This window comes from Carya illinoinensis, chromosome 9 (genome assembly GCF_018687715.1).
Source record: "Carya illinoinensis cultivar Pawnee chromosome 9, C.illinoinensisPawnee_v1, whole genome shotgun sequence".
Taxonomy (NCBI): domain Eukaryota; kingdom Viridiplantae; phylum Streptophyta; class Magnoliopsida; order Fagales; family Juglandaceae; genus Carya; species Carya illinoinensis.
In genome coordinates this window covers 3,648,138-3,663,916 of record NC_056760.1, presented here as the reverse complement: position 1 = coordinate 3,663,916, position 15,779 = coordinate 3,648,138, and the positions used below count along the sequence as shown (strand labels likewise).

Sequence of the window (15,779 nt, the reverse complement as noted above, 5' to 3'; positions counted from 1 at the left end):
TTTATTATATTTTATAGTAAAAATTAAAAAAATTATAATAATTAAATAAAATGATTTGAGATAAGCAAACTCAGCCTTACTGGCTCGACCCGGTTACCTCAACCCGATCATTCGCCTAATCACAGAATTCAGGAAGTCACCCTCGTACCCTTTCACCTCCCCATCCAGTTTCCCAATGACACTTCTAGAGTGCGTTTACGCTGGGTAGTGGGTACATTAATTTCACCTGCTGAGCAGAACAACGCGCTTCATCAACGTGTCGACGATCTATTGGATCTAGCAAGCAGTGGCTTGCAATGGATTGGAGACAGGGGCATTAGGTTGCATTTTGGACTTGTGAGGAGGATGCACTAGATTTCTACCTCTCGGAATTTAACATTCTTTTAAGTCGAATTTCCACAGAATTTGACCCAGAAGACTGGGTTAAATTATTGCAAATGCTTACTATTCGTCTGCTTCCTTTCTACTGCTCGATCACCAATCGATCAACGAATATTTGCCACGTTCGCACACTGTGGCGTGTCTATCCAAAAAACTGATGTCAGAATGACTTTTCTGCCATCATTGTATTGCGTGGCACGATGCCATTGATGAGTGTAAAAGCAGAAGGTGCAGCACGAGAATATTCAAATCCGTGCTCAGTGCGTTTTGCCTTTTTTTGAATTTTATTTTCTATCGCTCTTATGGGATAGGCGATTATATCAAAACACTCGATATATATATTATAAAAAGAAATAATTAAAAATTCAAAGTAGTTGATTTAATAATTAATATATATATATATTTATATTTTCCATGAGAAAGCAGAACATAGGAAATGGAGATGGAAGAAGGAGAACAAGCATCTCTCTGTCCCTCTTTTGCTTTTCTTTATAACTTTGTCGCTCGGATAAGTTTTCCCACAGATTTTCTCGGAGTCCAGTCACTCTTGCTGCAAAGCTTTTAGATCTGCTTCACGACTCAACTGCACGGTCCTTGCTTCGCTTCCTTAGCTGGAAGAAAAAAATCTGGTGAGATTCGGTCCTAGCACAGTGCCTCTCCACTCTCAAATTGATTGTTTACTTGGCTTGGTTTTATTTGTGCTTGATCTCTGTCTCCGTCCGAATCCATGTGGTATGTTCGAGTGTGTGATCACGTGGAGGAAGATAGTCTTCACGAGTAGTTTCTAGTTTTGGTGTTTGCAAGCTTTCAAATTCCTAGCTAAAAATAGGTAAATGTTTGGTTTGAATCAGAGTTCATGTGTCTCTGATCCGTGCTACGGTCCTTGGAAGTCTCTGTGATTATATTGGCTGCTATGATTGTGGTTGTTGTTTCTTTCATGCTTTTAATTATTGCTAATTTTACTTTTTTAATTTTTCCGAAATATTTCTCTTCTTTTAATAAACATTTTGCTGGACATAATGACTCTTAGATTTCTTGTAAGATCATCCCTTCAGTTATTTCTTTGATCCTCACCGTCTGATGGATTGTTTTGTTTTTTCAGTTTCAGAATTGAAAGATTGAGGCTTTTAATTTTCTTTAACCTCTGTTTGGACGTGCAAATTAATCTATGTCTTACGGTGTTAGGGTTGCTTAGTTTAGTAACGAGGAACAGTTTCCTTCGTCTTGGGTCTTGGGTCCTTGACAGTGAAAAACGCCAAGTATTAAAATTTATTCTCTTTATTCATCCCGATACAGATCAATTTCTTTACTTTCCTTACAATTCTTGGAAGCCGAAGAGAGAACATGTTTCCTCTTTATTTTTTTCCTTCAAATTCTTTCTTTTGGACTCATGGACAGAACAATAATTCTAGTCCGCTGCACCGAATAAATTAAGCTTGTGTACTATTTGTCAGCGGTTGGAGAATCTAGATCAAATAGAAATATCAAATCCAGAACCGGGATTCATATGTTTAACTCACAAATTGCTTATGTTGCCTAATAGTTAATTTTTTTTCATTGTCCGAAACTTTACTTAATCCTAATCTATGCCTGATTTTAATAATCAAAATCAATTTTCTTCTTGTCGTCCGTTCTTGTACACCCTCAGAAGCTATTACAGTCCAAACATTTGCCTTTGTTGGTTTCTTTTTTATTCTGATTCAGTTTTTTGATACCTTTTCTAGATATTGTTTGTAAGGGGTTTGTGCTGGCAATTTCGTGGAGGGATATTTATATTATGTTTCTAAGCTTTTTGGATTGAATTAATACTGATTGCAAGTCTTGAACCTTACTGTTGTTATTTGGTTCAGACGTCCAGCAAATGAAAGTATGTGCTGTGTTTCAGAGCGGTTAAAATTCAGTCTGTCCCCAACATTAGCTTCTATTTCCATTGACGAAAGTAGACCCTCCAACATAGACATGATGAACCACTTGACTGTTGAAACGGAAGATGCTTTTGCTAGTTTGCTTGAACTTGCTGCTAACAATGACATTGAAGGCTTCAAAAGATCGATTGAGTGCGATCCTTCTGGTATTGATGAGATTGGTCTGTGGTACGGTCGTAAGAAGGGCTCAAAGCAGATGGTTTATGAGCATAGAACACCTCTGATGGTTGCTGCTACATATGGAAGCATTGATGTAATGAAACTGATCCTTTCTCTGTCTGAAGCTGATATAAATCGATCCTGTGGACTTGATAAAAGTACTGCCCTTCACTGTGCTGCCTCAGGCGGGGCTGTAAATGCTGTTGATGCTGTGAAACTGCTTTTAGCATCAGGAGCTGATCCAAATTTGATAGATGCCAATGGCCACTGTCCAATTGATGTTATTGTTGTTCCACCAAAGCTCCAAGATGTCAAATTGACTCTTGTAGAACTCCTTAAAACTGACGGCTCTAATGTTGAGCACAAGCTGACAATAGTGACAGGCACTTTGTGTTCGAGTTCGCCACCCCTTTCTTCATCCCCTGAGAATGGATCCCCGTCCACTGCAGATTTTACTTCTTCACCAACAAAGATCAATTTTGGTGATCTCACTGTATCTTCTGTAGAGAAGAAAGAATACCCTGTTGACCCATCTCTCCCTGATATCAAGAACAGCATCTATTCAACTGATGAATTCCGAATGTATTCATTCAAGGTGCGGCCTTGTTCGCGTGCCTACTCTCATGATTGGACCGAGTGCCCGTTTGTTCATCCAGGGGAAAATGCTCGAAGGAGGGATCCAAGGAAGTTCCACTACAGCTGCGTCCCTTGTCCTGATTTCCGGAAGGGGGCTTGCAGGCGTGGGGATATGTGTGAATATGCTCATGGTGTTTTCGAGTGTTGGCTGCACCCTGCTCAATATCGAACCCGGCTTTGCAAGGATGGTACCAATTGTGCAAGGAGAGTCTGCTTTTTTGCCCACACTGCCGAGGAACTCCGGCCACTATATGTATCTACTGGTTCTGCTGTTCCCTCTCCGCGATCAAATACTTCTGGTGCCACAACTATGGACTTTGCTGCAGCCATGAACCTCCTACCTGGCTCCCCTTCATCAGTATCTGTTATGTCCCCTTCACCATTCACTCCACCAATGTCTCCATCTGCTAATGGCATGTCACACTCTGCCTGGCCCCAACCCAATGTCCCAGCCTTGCATCTACCGGGAAGCAATCTTCAGTCCAGTCGCCTGAGATCTTCCCTCAATGCAAGAGACATTCCTGCAGAGGACTTTGATATGTTTCCAGATTTTGATTTGCAGCAACAGCAGCTCTTAAATGAGTTTCCTTGCTTCTGTCAACCATCTATGAGTTCTAATTCTCTGAATCGTTCTGGTCGGTTTAAAACACTAACCCCTTCAAATCTTGATGATCTATTTTCTGCTGAGAGTTCATCTCCTCGGTATGCGGATCAAGCATTGGCTTCAGCTGTTTTCTCCCCAACACACAAATCAGCAGTTCTTAATCAATTTCAGCAGCAGAGCATGTTGTCCCCAATAAATACAAACTACTCCCCGAAAAATGTTGATCATCATTTATTGCAGTCCTCCTATGCTGTTCCGACATCAGGGAGGATGTCTCCCCGAAGCGTGGAACCTATATCACCAATGAGCTCTCGGTTGTCCATGTTAGCTCAACGTGAGAAGCAGCAACAGTTTCGCAGCCTCAGCTCACGAGAACTTGGCTCGAGCTCTGCTTCCATTGTTGGATCCCCTGTAAATTCTTGGTCTAAGTGGGGATCCTCAAATGGTAAGCTGGATTGGGCTGTTAGTACAGACGAGTTAGGTAAGCTCCGCAGGTCATCTTCATTTGAGCTTGGGAACAATGGAGAGGAGCCGGATCTATCATGGGTTCAATCGCTTGTCAAAGAATCTCCAACTGATATAAAAGAAAAGCTAGCAACGCCTGTCTCAGATGTTGCTGCTACTGTGTCGACTGGTGAGGGTCCAACTAGGACCTCGCAAATTGAATCGGTTGATCATGCTGTGTTGGGAGCATGGCTCGAACAAATGCAGCTTGATCATCTTGTGGCTCAGCAAAATTGAAGTCATTTTAACCGAGCCCTGAGGTAGTTAACAACAGATTTTAGTAAATAACAAGTGCCTTTTCCAGATTTTGTTGGCGGTTGAGTATGAGAAGAAGGTAACGGCAACAAAGGAAGAAAGCAAGGGAGAAATTCGAAAAAAGGTGGAAAAAAGATTCATTTTCGCCATTTATTACAACAGAAATTAGATAGGGTGAGAAACCGTCTGGGTTACATTCAGAAGAATGAACCCAGTATGGGTGTTTCTTTTTGTCTTCCAAATTTTAGGCGTATATTTCTGTCATTTTTTTCCCATCAAGAGAACCGTATTCGATTGGAATGAAAACCATATTCTATGTTCCATCTTTTCCTTTTTGAATAGAATAATGCTAAAGCAAGGTGAGTTGTGCACAAGAATAAAAAAGGGGAGGCGTTTTGGGTACTGTTCAAAGGGGTCCTTCCGTAGAGTTTGAAATATTCTAGAGGTACGGTCCTCTCGAATCACCAAAGGATAATGCAAGAGGGTCCTTCTGTAGAGGTTAAAATGTGATTCGTCTGGTCCAATTCTTGGGGGATGAATGCGGAGCATGTTATGTTGTTTCTGATGTGATTTGGGAACAATGATGTGGGTTTGGGTGAGTGGGAACAGATAGGCTTGAGAAGTTATGATTCTATAATGATGTGACATTTAGTTAAAGCTGAACTGACGTTGTAACTCCATTATTTTAGCCTTACTTTTTCCTTCTTTCTACGCTGTTGCTTTTCATTTCCTTTTATTTATTTATTGGGCTCTTTGGGTGCTAATCTTATTGATCTATCTTAAATTGGAAGTGGTTTGTGATGAGTGGCACCCTCTGGTGGATTCCAAATCCCAGTAGTGGGGGTTGGGGACTGTGTGGAATGTGGATGGTGATTGTTGATGGGAAGAATGCCATTACTAATTTAATAATATAATAGATCGTATTCTTGGGTAAAGCATTTTTTAGGATCTTGTGAAAAACATTACTTCTTTTACCGCAAGCATTATTCCTATGGGAAATGCTTATTGAACAGATGTTTTTTTTTTTTTTTACTTACTGATTAAAAAAGTGAATATTTTTAAATTTATATATATTTTATAAAAAAAGTATTTAAAAATATTAAAAAATTTTGAAAGAAAAAAAAAAAAAAAAAATGCAGTGCATCGGTTCACAATCGTTTGGGGAACATCAGTGCCAGTAGCATTATCCTATTCCTATAATTGTTCATGTCTAATCAACTGGCAATTGAATCCAAGAGATTAATGGAAGTATAATGGGAATCTTATATGAATAAATTTATATATTAACGTAATTTTATATAATAAGTTAGATTTATTTTATAATAAAATTAAATTTATAATCTAACATATTATATTAAATTATATTAATTTATAAATTTATTTTTATATATAATCACACCTCTATTCTTTCAGTTGTAAATTTGTTTTTAATTTTTTAAAAATTCTATTTGTCTTGACTACACATTTCTGTTTATAAAGATTTTTTTGACAGTGATATAATTAGTCGCTTTCATTAGATGCCGTGGGCTACATTCCATTTCACATCTTTAATGGGCTAAAAGAATTTTTTATTTTTATTTTTTGAATTTGTATAGCTTTTTTTATTATAATTTCTAAGATTAGAACAGAAAAGAAAGAAAAGATAAAAAGAATCAAAATAGGAAGAAATGAGAAAAGTGGAAAAGAGGACAGTGGATGGTGGGTTCCTTGTTGCAACGATTTTGATGGGTGCTTTTTCACTGTATATTCTGTTGAAAGATCATACGAAAATGATGACATTTGTGTCTTTTTTCTCTTGTTGCTGTCTGTTAATAAATAGAAAAAGTAAAGTTCCATAAACTTTGAATTTGTTCATATTTCCCTTTTTTTTAACACTTCAAAAGCAATGAATGAAATAATGACGATCCTGTATAGCATTATAACTTTTTCTTATTTCTGCATCTTATCAGTTTCAGTTACATCAGTTAAAGTTATTTTTAATTAATTTAATAAATTTTAAATGAAAATTCATTTAGATTGTGACACTTCAACTGATATAATTAAATATGATAAAAGTATAAATATAAAACAGGTGGAAAGAAGGAAAAAAAATAAAAAAAGTGAAAAGAGTGAACTTGCTCGCTTTAAGTTCTAATCTCATTTCGTGTTTTGAGAAATAATATTTGCAGTCATAATTATAAGTATTACATAATTATTTAAAAATAAATAAATACAGAATTTATATAAAAAAATTAATTTTTAATAATAGATGCCGTTCTTTTCTTAAGTAATTATATAATATTTATATATTTCACGATTATATATAACATTAATCATCTATGACATCAATCCACAAGTCGGCATGCATGTAGAATGCCCCTGCTTTTTTATTTTCTTTTTTTACAATTTTGCCTAAAAGCAAGTTGCCAAGAACCATTCCATGGTAACTCTTTTTTGTTACTTTTCCTCTCAAGTTATTTTCGAGGGTTTCGTTAGTGAAAGCAGGGGGATTCTGCATGCATGCTGACCTGTGGATTGGTGTCATCTTCTGCATCATTTCATAGCTGAGCTGAAGATGATTGATTTAGACCATTATAAAGGAAAAATGAAAAGTTGGATGCATATTTCTCTTTCACTATATATTTTTTTAATCGTAAAAGGGGTTGTGCCAATGCATTATTTAGCGTTAATTACTTCGTGTAAAGTTTTGTTTGTCCGTACGATATGGTTCATAGAAATGAGAGTGCAAATGCGTGTGCCAATTTACATGTTGAAATTGAATATATACCATGTTGAGTAAAAGAGGATTAGACTAATGGGATAATTTTAAAATATCAATATTATTCATTATTCTTATTTTCTACTGTCTTTAATGACGGATATTCAAGTGACTTTATATCTCAACAACTTCAACAAGAGACTTAAAATAGGGCATATTTCAAAATGTATGATTCTTCTTGAAACCATTTGAACACATTTTGCGTAATGAAAGGTAAAGAGTAGTCTGTGGTGGACGTTTTGGTTTGACAGATATGTTGGATTGTGGAACTCAAACTCATACCATTTTAGTTCATTGTTTTTCATTTAGCAAGCTCTCTCTCTCTCTCTAGGCATTTTGACGGATGTTGCCATCTGGGTTACTTTTCTGGGTGGGAGCAGCTACCATCAAGCTTTTGCTCAAAGTATAGTAAAAGTGACTGTATATAGAACTTTTAAAAAATTTTTGGATGCCATATGGTAGCTTGCGCACCCAATTTTTTTAATTTTATTTACGAGGACGCCCCAAATTTTCAGTTAAAGAAATGGGAGGCAAATACCATTATATTTTAGTTGGAAACATGAATCATCCCTATTACAGCATGCAGGGTTCCAGGATGTTGACAGTTATAGCAAAATTCATGGGAATAGAATAAACAAAAATAAATAAATCTATGTACAGAACATCCTTTAGGCAGCTATAATTCCCTGAGAAATCTCCACGGTCCTGTTGCAGTCCCTATCCTGCAAAGTTATAAGTGTGAACGTTAAGTTCAACTGAATTCTCCTCAATACTTCCATATAATTCCTGTTAGAAACCATATTATAGCAAACAATAAAAGAAAGGAAGAAAGATGAAAGCATGCATTCTTTCCAACTTAACAAAAGATGTAAGAGATTCAATGATTGATATGATAGTCTTCTTGCAGAAGTTGTTACCTCCAAAAGCCAGCCAATGCGCGCAAACTCATATAGATAGACAGAGCAATCCAGATTCCAATAAAGCCATGACTAGATGATTGTATAAATAAGCAAGTTATGCTCACTACTGCCACCAAAACCTGGGGACAAAGGGCAAACAGAGATTATATGAAAGAGTGCCATGGATAAATTTATTTCTAAAGGGAAGTACTGAGGGTAGAATCTTCCAGCCTCAATGGTGGCTTAAAGATTCAGTAAGAAATCAGACTAAACTTAGCGGGAAAAAGAAAAATGGAAAGAAAAAATCACATGCAGCAAACGAGGGATTTGAGGACTTGCCATCGAGTAAGCAGAATATGCAAAATCGGAAGCACCATAGTTGATTCCATCAAAAACAAATGCTAAAGCATTGATAGGTTGAGTCACTGCAACAAACTAGCAAAATAAAAGAAAATGGTCACAACTAAAAATTATGGGAATCATGTGAACTGGAAAAGAACATTAATGTGGTTTGAGGGAGAGAGGGAATACCGGAATGCTTAGACCTATAAGTTGCAGAACATTGACGTCCTGTGTAAATATTCTGGAGGCAAATTGTAATACACCTACAAGGATGATCGCGAGTGATAGCCCCAAAACCAAGCCCAACTGCATTATAGAACCATAAGCAATGCAGAATGCGAGAAGCCATATATTAATAATAATCTCAAAAGTATACTTCCTTACCTGGGCATTGCCTATTTCTATGAATATAATATCTTTGATTACCTATAAAAAAAATAATAATCTCAAAAATCAGCATACCTGCAAAACACGAGAAGCAGTGGTTGCGGCCTTGTTGTAATCCTTCTTTGCGAATGCACCTGCAAGAATTGCCTGAGAAAAGGTGTCACTACAGCCTGTCATGGAGACAATTCAGAAAAGGGCATGCTTCTGGATAGTTTGGTATGAGTCAAGGTATCGATGATAAAAAACGAATTCACACACAGCCAAGCTAGCCACATCTAGATTCATGCTTTAGAGACAGTTCAATTTGTATGATATTATAACCAAGCTCAAAAAGGAAAAAAAAAAAAAATGGAAATGAAGTGGGACGTACATGATTCTTAAGAAGTCAGATTAAGCATTTTCTAATAACTAAAAACAGTCTGAGCCACAGAAACCTTTTTCTGGCTATTTATAAATGATGATATTGAGTGAAAGTAGAGGAAGAAAAAGAGGTGGGGCACCTCCCTTGAAAAAATGTAATATCCCAATTTTTTATGTATTATTTTGGGTACAAGCTTATGTATTGTATGAAGTTCAATGTATTTTGTCTGTTCATTTATCTCATACAAGTTTCTGTCCCTTGGAAAGTCGAGCATAGGTCTTTGTATACATATGTGTGAAGGTAATGATGGTAGTTGCATCCTTGCATTTGATCCAAAAGTATTATGAGTCTTACTTGTCCGGCAACAGCCAACCCATCTGCAAGCAAAGAGGTTGCCAGCCATATCTGTAGGCAAACCTGAAAGGCAGCCATTGCTGTTGATCCCTGCCTTGCAGCCAATGATGCTGCCAGGGTCACACAGAATGTCACAGCTATGACCCTCACCAACAACATAAATCCTGAATTCAAGAAAACAAAGAGTGCACTCTGATCAACAGGGATAGTGTACTACCAAGAATTTCTTGTATTTGATTATAACCTGCACAGACGTGTGCTTTAAGGATAAGATGGTGAGGGAAGTTGTAGGTTTTGTAAACTGTCTAATACAATTTTGTATCCTTGTATAAATATTATGAAACACAGTGCCAGATCCAAGCATGAATTATTATAATACTTGTTCGCCCCCAGAAAGCAACATTGAATACAACAACATGCATTCATATACATACATTGTACAATTCTAGAGTTAATGCAAGCAGAATGGTAGCTGGTTCTTTTCATCATCTATTGAGAAGTTCATGTAATCAAGTTTCTGGCTATAACAATTTCGTTAACTCTCCATATAACATAAAACTTATTTCCTCAAGTCCTAAAATTCATGAAATAAAAAGTACATACAGCATTTGAATGATAATGATAGCTGGTTCTTTTCATCATCTATTGACAAGTTCATGTAATCAAGTTTCTGGCTATAACAATTTCGTTAACTCTCCATATAACATCAAACTTATTTCCTCAAGTCCTAAAATTCATGAAATAAAAAGTACATGCAGCACTTGAATGATGGTAGTTCTTTTCATCATCTATTGACAAGTTCATGTAATCAAGTTTCTGGCTATAAGGATTTCGTTAACTCTCCATATAACATAAAACTTATTTCCTCAAGTCCTAAAATTCATGAAATAAAAAGTACATGCAGCACTGACATTCGAATTTGTAGAAAAAAAAGAATTTGGGGATTACTAAAATAAGAAAGGCATGGATTCTTTTCCAAGTCATGGCAGAAAATTTAAAGACGCTCACCATTACTAAGAAAACGGCCAAATTGAAGTTCGTTTATACTTGGAGCTAAGAGATCAACTTCTTTCATTAACCTCCACAAGAGAATCAGGGAGATTAGGTACCTATAAAGATCAGATACCAAATGACAAATAGCTGTGAGAGACCTAAAATATTAACACATCCTAGGCCAGAGTCAGAAACAGGTTGATGAAATTAATTAGCACAAACATGACACTTACTGTGAAATAACATGGGCAAGGGCTGCTCCACTAACCCCCATGCGGAGTGTGAACATAAATATCGGGTCTAGAATGATATTTGCTGCATCTCCCACCACTATATCAAATTTAACGAACTATTCGATAAGATTTTTCTGCAACCAAAAATGCCAAACATGGAAGATTTTTTTTTTTCTTTGAAATGAATTAAACAATAATTAATACATAGAAGTTTATTTATCCTAGACATAAATACTTATATTATATATATATTTATTTTTCGTGGCAATTACATTACATACATGCGACAGGTTGCACATTAAAGTCTCCATTTTTTATAAACCAAGCGCTTACCACCTAACTTTGCAACTATTTAAATATTCTTCTGCAAATTAAAATTTTCATAATCCATAGGCACAAATTCTCAAAACAATCTTCTATGTGGAACAAAGAATTGACACTTTTTTAAATTAAAGGGATACTTTTTCAAATCCTAAACCACAACAAAGTGTCTTCATTAGATTATCTCCACGTGACATTTGAATGCAGAGTAAGTTCTGTTAATTTGTTAATACTGCATCAATGATGATGGAAATGCAAACGAACCCAAGATGAAGAAAACTTACTGGTAACATATAACGGCGTTTTTGTGTCTTTAAATCCTCTAAAAACCCCTTGCATGGCCAGAGAGAGAAGAACCGCTGGAGCACCAAGAGACCTCAGTGTCAAGTATTGTTGGGCTGGCTTTAACATGGGAGAATTCTACAGGAACACAATTGTGATGTAGTCATTGTATGCAGATTACAATAACTTGAATATTGGAATAACAAATGAAGCTAGATTGATTGGGAGCCTTATGTGCTTCTCCAATGCAATACTACAACATTGAAGGTATGACTTGCAAATTTTCTCCAACCATTTTTAGCAAGCAAATTATATACAATGGAACTCCAACGAAAGTGAAGTGGTACCTAGCACTTCTAAAAGAAAACTTACAGAATCTACACCCATATAGTTCAATATTGGCTTAGCAGAAAAAATGAGGAATAAAGCTTGTATGAGCCCTAGCAGGCTACCAACAACCAATGCTGATGAAGCTGATGGAATATGCCTTCTATCATCTGTTTTTCTGTAACTTTTGGTAAGGGTTGGTGACTTGCACGAAGACTCTGTTTTTCAAATAAACCAAGATCGATAACATGTTAATAGACGAGACTAATTCACAAAACTTTACAGGGGAAGAATAAGAAAAAGACTTGAAGGATATTGGAACTTCCATAAGATGGCAAATACTCCCAAAATGTACTTTAACAAATACAGGAGGGGGAAGAAGAGAAAAGGCACACCAACTTGAGGTATCAGCTCTTTCATTTCCATCTCCAGATCGACAGCATAACCCTTTTTGAGTACTTCACTGTCATCTGCTTCCATACTCAATCTTTCATTAGCATCTTCCTCAGCTACAAAAGATGTTGTAATACTGACAAGTGGAATTATTGCTATCTTTGATACTTGATTGAAAACAGCAATAGAAACTCCTACAGCAGCAAGCTCCACAGGACCTATATGAATAGTAGCCTGGTGATCAAGACCAGAACCAAACAGTGATATAATGTGGCAACCTAAAATAGCCCAATGTTGATCTAGGAAAGTTCTCAGTTTAGAAACATGTTACGGGTTGAATAAGAATTAACAATACCATGCTCATAAGGAGAAATGAGTGTCATAATACAGTAATGCGATAAGATAGATGCACATTTACACATATATCAGTTCTCTAGACATTAAGGAAATATTTTCTACAATACCATATTATGAACCAGTATAATAGATAATACTTCAAAATCTGGTTGAGTCCTTACTACTACTTTTCATATACGTATCTGTTGTTCACTTTGGAACATCATAAACAGAGGTCTACTTCTAGGATGCATGGCATCACCTTTTGCACAAGATTCAACAAATTGAAAACGTGTCAAAAGGGTAACAAACACCATGCAGGAGGTTTGTGAAATAGCAACTAAATAAAAAGGAACATTAAGAACTAACCTATGCGTCCAATGAATGCAGTGTCTATTAGAGAAGCAATAGGGTCGGCTGTTAAAGCCAGCGCCGTTGGGAGTGCGATCTGCATTATTTCCTTGCCTATATCATCGCTTCTGAAAACATTCCTGGCAACATTGTAAAGTTGCAAGTTTAACGTTTAAATCAATTAGTCGGGCACAAGAATGAAAACATTCGAATCAATTCACTATTTCAATCAAAGATGAATAATAAATAAAGGTTTTAGAAAGTGGAAAGTGGAAAGTCGCCTAGCCGGTTGGAAGAGATTATACTTGTCAAAAGGCGGAAGGATTACACTGATTAAGAGTACTCTATCGAATTTACCTACCTATTTCTTGTCATTGTTCCCTATTCCAGCAAAGGTGGCAATCCGACTAGAAAAACTTCAAAGGGATTTTTTGTGGGGTGGATTGGGAGAGGAACACAAATTTCATTTGGTTAAGTGGGAAAAGGTATGCAGCCCTATCTCGAACGGGGGTTTGGGTATTAGAAATATGAAAACCTTCAATCGGGCGTTGCTAGGTAAATGGTTGTGGCGGTATAATAAGGAACCCGAATCCCTTTGGAAGACTATAATAGAGAGCAAATATGGGGAATTATGAGGGGGTTGGTGCACAGAAGAAGTGAAAGGAGCAAACGGAGTGGGTTTGTGGAAACATATAAGAAGAGGGTGGGAGGTGTTCTCACGCCATACTCATTTTCGTCTAGGAGAAGGAGACCGCATAAAGTTCTGGTATGACACATGGTGCGACCATGTTGTTCTAAAGGAATCTTTTCCTCCACTATTTAGAGTAGCAAGAGAAACTGAAGCTTCAGTAGCAGAAGTAAGGGTAAGATCTGGGGAGCAAATCCAATGGAACATCAACTTTAGTAGGGCGGCACAAGATTGGGAGATGAGCAGTTTTGAAGCTTTTTATAGCCTTCTGTATTCAAGTGAAGCGAGTATTTCACAGGATAATCTATAGTGGATACCTGCAGCCAAATGCATTTTTTCGGTGCGCTCTTTTTATAAGGCTCTTATTCAAAAGACACCTGCCCAGTTCCCTTGGAGAAAGTTATGGAGACATAAGGTGCCTCCCAAAGCTGCGTTTTTTGTGTGGACATCATCCCTTGGCAAGATTCTTACTACTGATAACTTGAGGAAGCGTAGGGTGATCATCGTAGATTAGTGTTGTATGTGTAGGAAATGGGGAATTGGTAGACCATCTCTTAATACACTACGAGATAGCAAGAGGGTTATGGAATGAGGTGCTGGGCAGAATCGACTTGGCTTGGGTTATGCCTGAGAAGGTGGCAGGACTGAGAAGGTGGCAGGAGTAGTGGCTAGCTGGACAAATATGAGAGGCAACCAACAGATAAGAGAGGTGTGGAAGATGATACCCATATGCAACATGTGGTGTTTATGGCAAGAACGCAATGCAAGGACCTTTGAAGACAAAGAGAGATCGATGAAAGAATTGAAAGTTTTCTTTTTTAGAACTCTTTGTATTTGGACCATAGCGGTTGATTTTAATGGCCTAGAGCTACATGATTTTCTGATGTCCATCGCCCATACGTAGTGATGGAAACTATACTTTGTACCGGGCAATTGCCTATTCTTTTGATAATATAATTTATTTACTTATCAAAAAATAAATAAATAAAGGTTTTAGGGCGCAACTTAATCATGAGAAACAGAAGGGAAAAAGACTATAGTTCAATCATATTAGGCTGAAAACAACAACTGCCACAAAAATAACAACACAAATTGCAGTACGATGACAAAGAGCCAAAAAACTTGAAAAACTCCGAACATTAAAAGATATTCAGTCATTGTATAGCACCTTGTGTCTTTGAAGAGTAGAAAGAGGGGCATCTTGCCAATGCTTTTCCACAGCCATGAAACCGCGTCTAAAGTCATGACCGGAATGGCCTTTCCACCTTCAGCAGAGGGAATCAAATATCGAGTGTTTCAAAAAGAGAGATTGATTTACAAATGGAAGACGCACAAGAACCAAGAACAAAAATTCAATTCACTCGACAAAAAAACATCGTAAATGAACGAAAGATACTCTACTGGGAAGTAGATGCGTATAGGTATAAGAGAAAGCTGTGAACCGGAATAGTCTTACCCCAGAGAACGAGACACTACATCGACCTCCCCCAGTTCTGAACACCCTGCAAAGCTATACATGCATACGAAAATAATTCAGCTTGGGTGGTGACATGCCTGAAAATGATTAATGGCCAAGACTTTTCCTCTAAGAAAAATTTTATTCGCTCATACACCACGAACCATTCATTTTAATATTATTATTATTTTTTATTAAATATATAATATATAGATAATTAGAAAAAAAATTCAATTATTTAAAAAAAATAAAATTAAATAAAAATTAAAAAAAAAAATTATGTTATATGCGGTGTGCGATGTAGGAACTTATGAACAGAAAAAAAGTTATCATGCCTGAAAATGACACGGACTTTTCCTTTACGGCGCGCATTGACCAAGTCACCTTTCTAGCATTTGGAAAATGCTATAATGCCCTGAGATTAATCCCTCATTTTTATGTTAATTTTGTTTAATTCTTTTATTTAATAATAAAAATAATTACTTTTAAAATATTAATGTTTTTTTTATCTTTTAAAAATATTTAAATATGTTAAAAAATATATATTAAAAAATAAAAAGAAAAATTTATATTAGTGTACTGCCCAGCTTTAGCACCACCCAAAATTTTTTTAGGTAGTATAAATTATGAGAGCTCTCTTAAATTAAGAAAAAAGTATTTTAGACGCACTATAATAGATTAAAAAGTATAATTAAAGAATGTTTTAAAGTGTTAATTCCCATTAAATATAATTATATAAATCAGAAAACTATATATCAATAAAGCAACGGCATAAGCACAAAAAGTAACAGAATCTATTGGCGCATCAGATTTTTTTACGAGTGGCCCTGCAGC

General features: G+C 36.4%; 2 protein-coding genes across 4 annotated transcripts; one reads left to right on the top strand and one right to left on the bottom strand.

Annotated features, from left to right (window-relative positions):
- Nucleotides 1-791: 791 nt before the first annotated feature.
- LOC122276105 (zinc finger CCCH domain-containing protein 30-like) lies at nucleotides 792-4,785 on the top strand. Its single transcript, XM_043085575.1, has 2 exons — nucleotides 792-1,010; nucleotides 2,232-4,785. Exon 2 carries the CDS (start codon nucleotides 2,251-2,253, stop codon nucleotides 4,444-4,446), a length of 2,196 nt encoding a protein of 731 aa, XP_042941509.1. The 5' UTR covers nucleotides 792-1,010; nucleotides 2,232-2,250; the 3' UTR covers nucleotides 4,447-4,785.
- Nucleotides 4,786-7,730: 2,945 nt separating this feature from the next.
- LOC122276233 (protein DETOXIFICATION 42-like) lies at nucleotides 7,731-15,097 on the bottom strand. Of its 3 annotated transcripts, XM_043085800.1 has the most exons (14): nucleotides 14,946-15,097; nucleotides 14,658-14,754; nucleotides 12,820-12,941; nucleotides 12,117-12,332; nucleotides 11,767-11,939; nucleotides 11,397-11,532; nucleotides 10,792-10,888; nucleotides 10,574-10,674; nucleotides 9,566-9,729; nucleotides 8,926-8,997; nucleotides 8,653-8,769; nucleotides 8,461-8,556; nucleotides 8,140-8,261; nucleotides 7,731-7,944 (listed from the first exon to the last, which is right to left on the bottom strand). In XM_043085800.1, exons 2-14 carry the CDS (start codon nucleotides 14,732-14,734, stop codon nucleotides 7,899-7,901), a joined length of 1,539 nt encoding a protein of 512 aa, XP_042941734.1. In that variant the 5' UTR covers nucleotides 14,735-14,754; nucleotides 14,946-15,097; the 3' UTR covers nucleotides 7,731-7,898. The 3 variants fall into 3 exon arrangements, with proteins under 3 accessions (XP_042941734.1, XP_042941736.1, XP_042941735.1); XM_043085802.1 differs by lacking the exon at nucleotides 14,658-14,754 and having other exon boundaries at nucleotides 14,946-15,083; XM_043085801.1 differs by lacking the exon at nucleotides 14,946-15,097 and having other exon boundaries at nucleotides 14,658-14,900.
- Nucleotides 15,098-15,779: the final 682 nt, after the last annotated feature.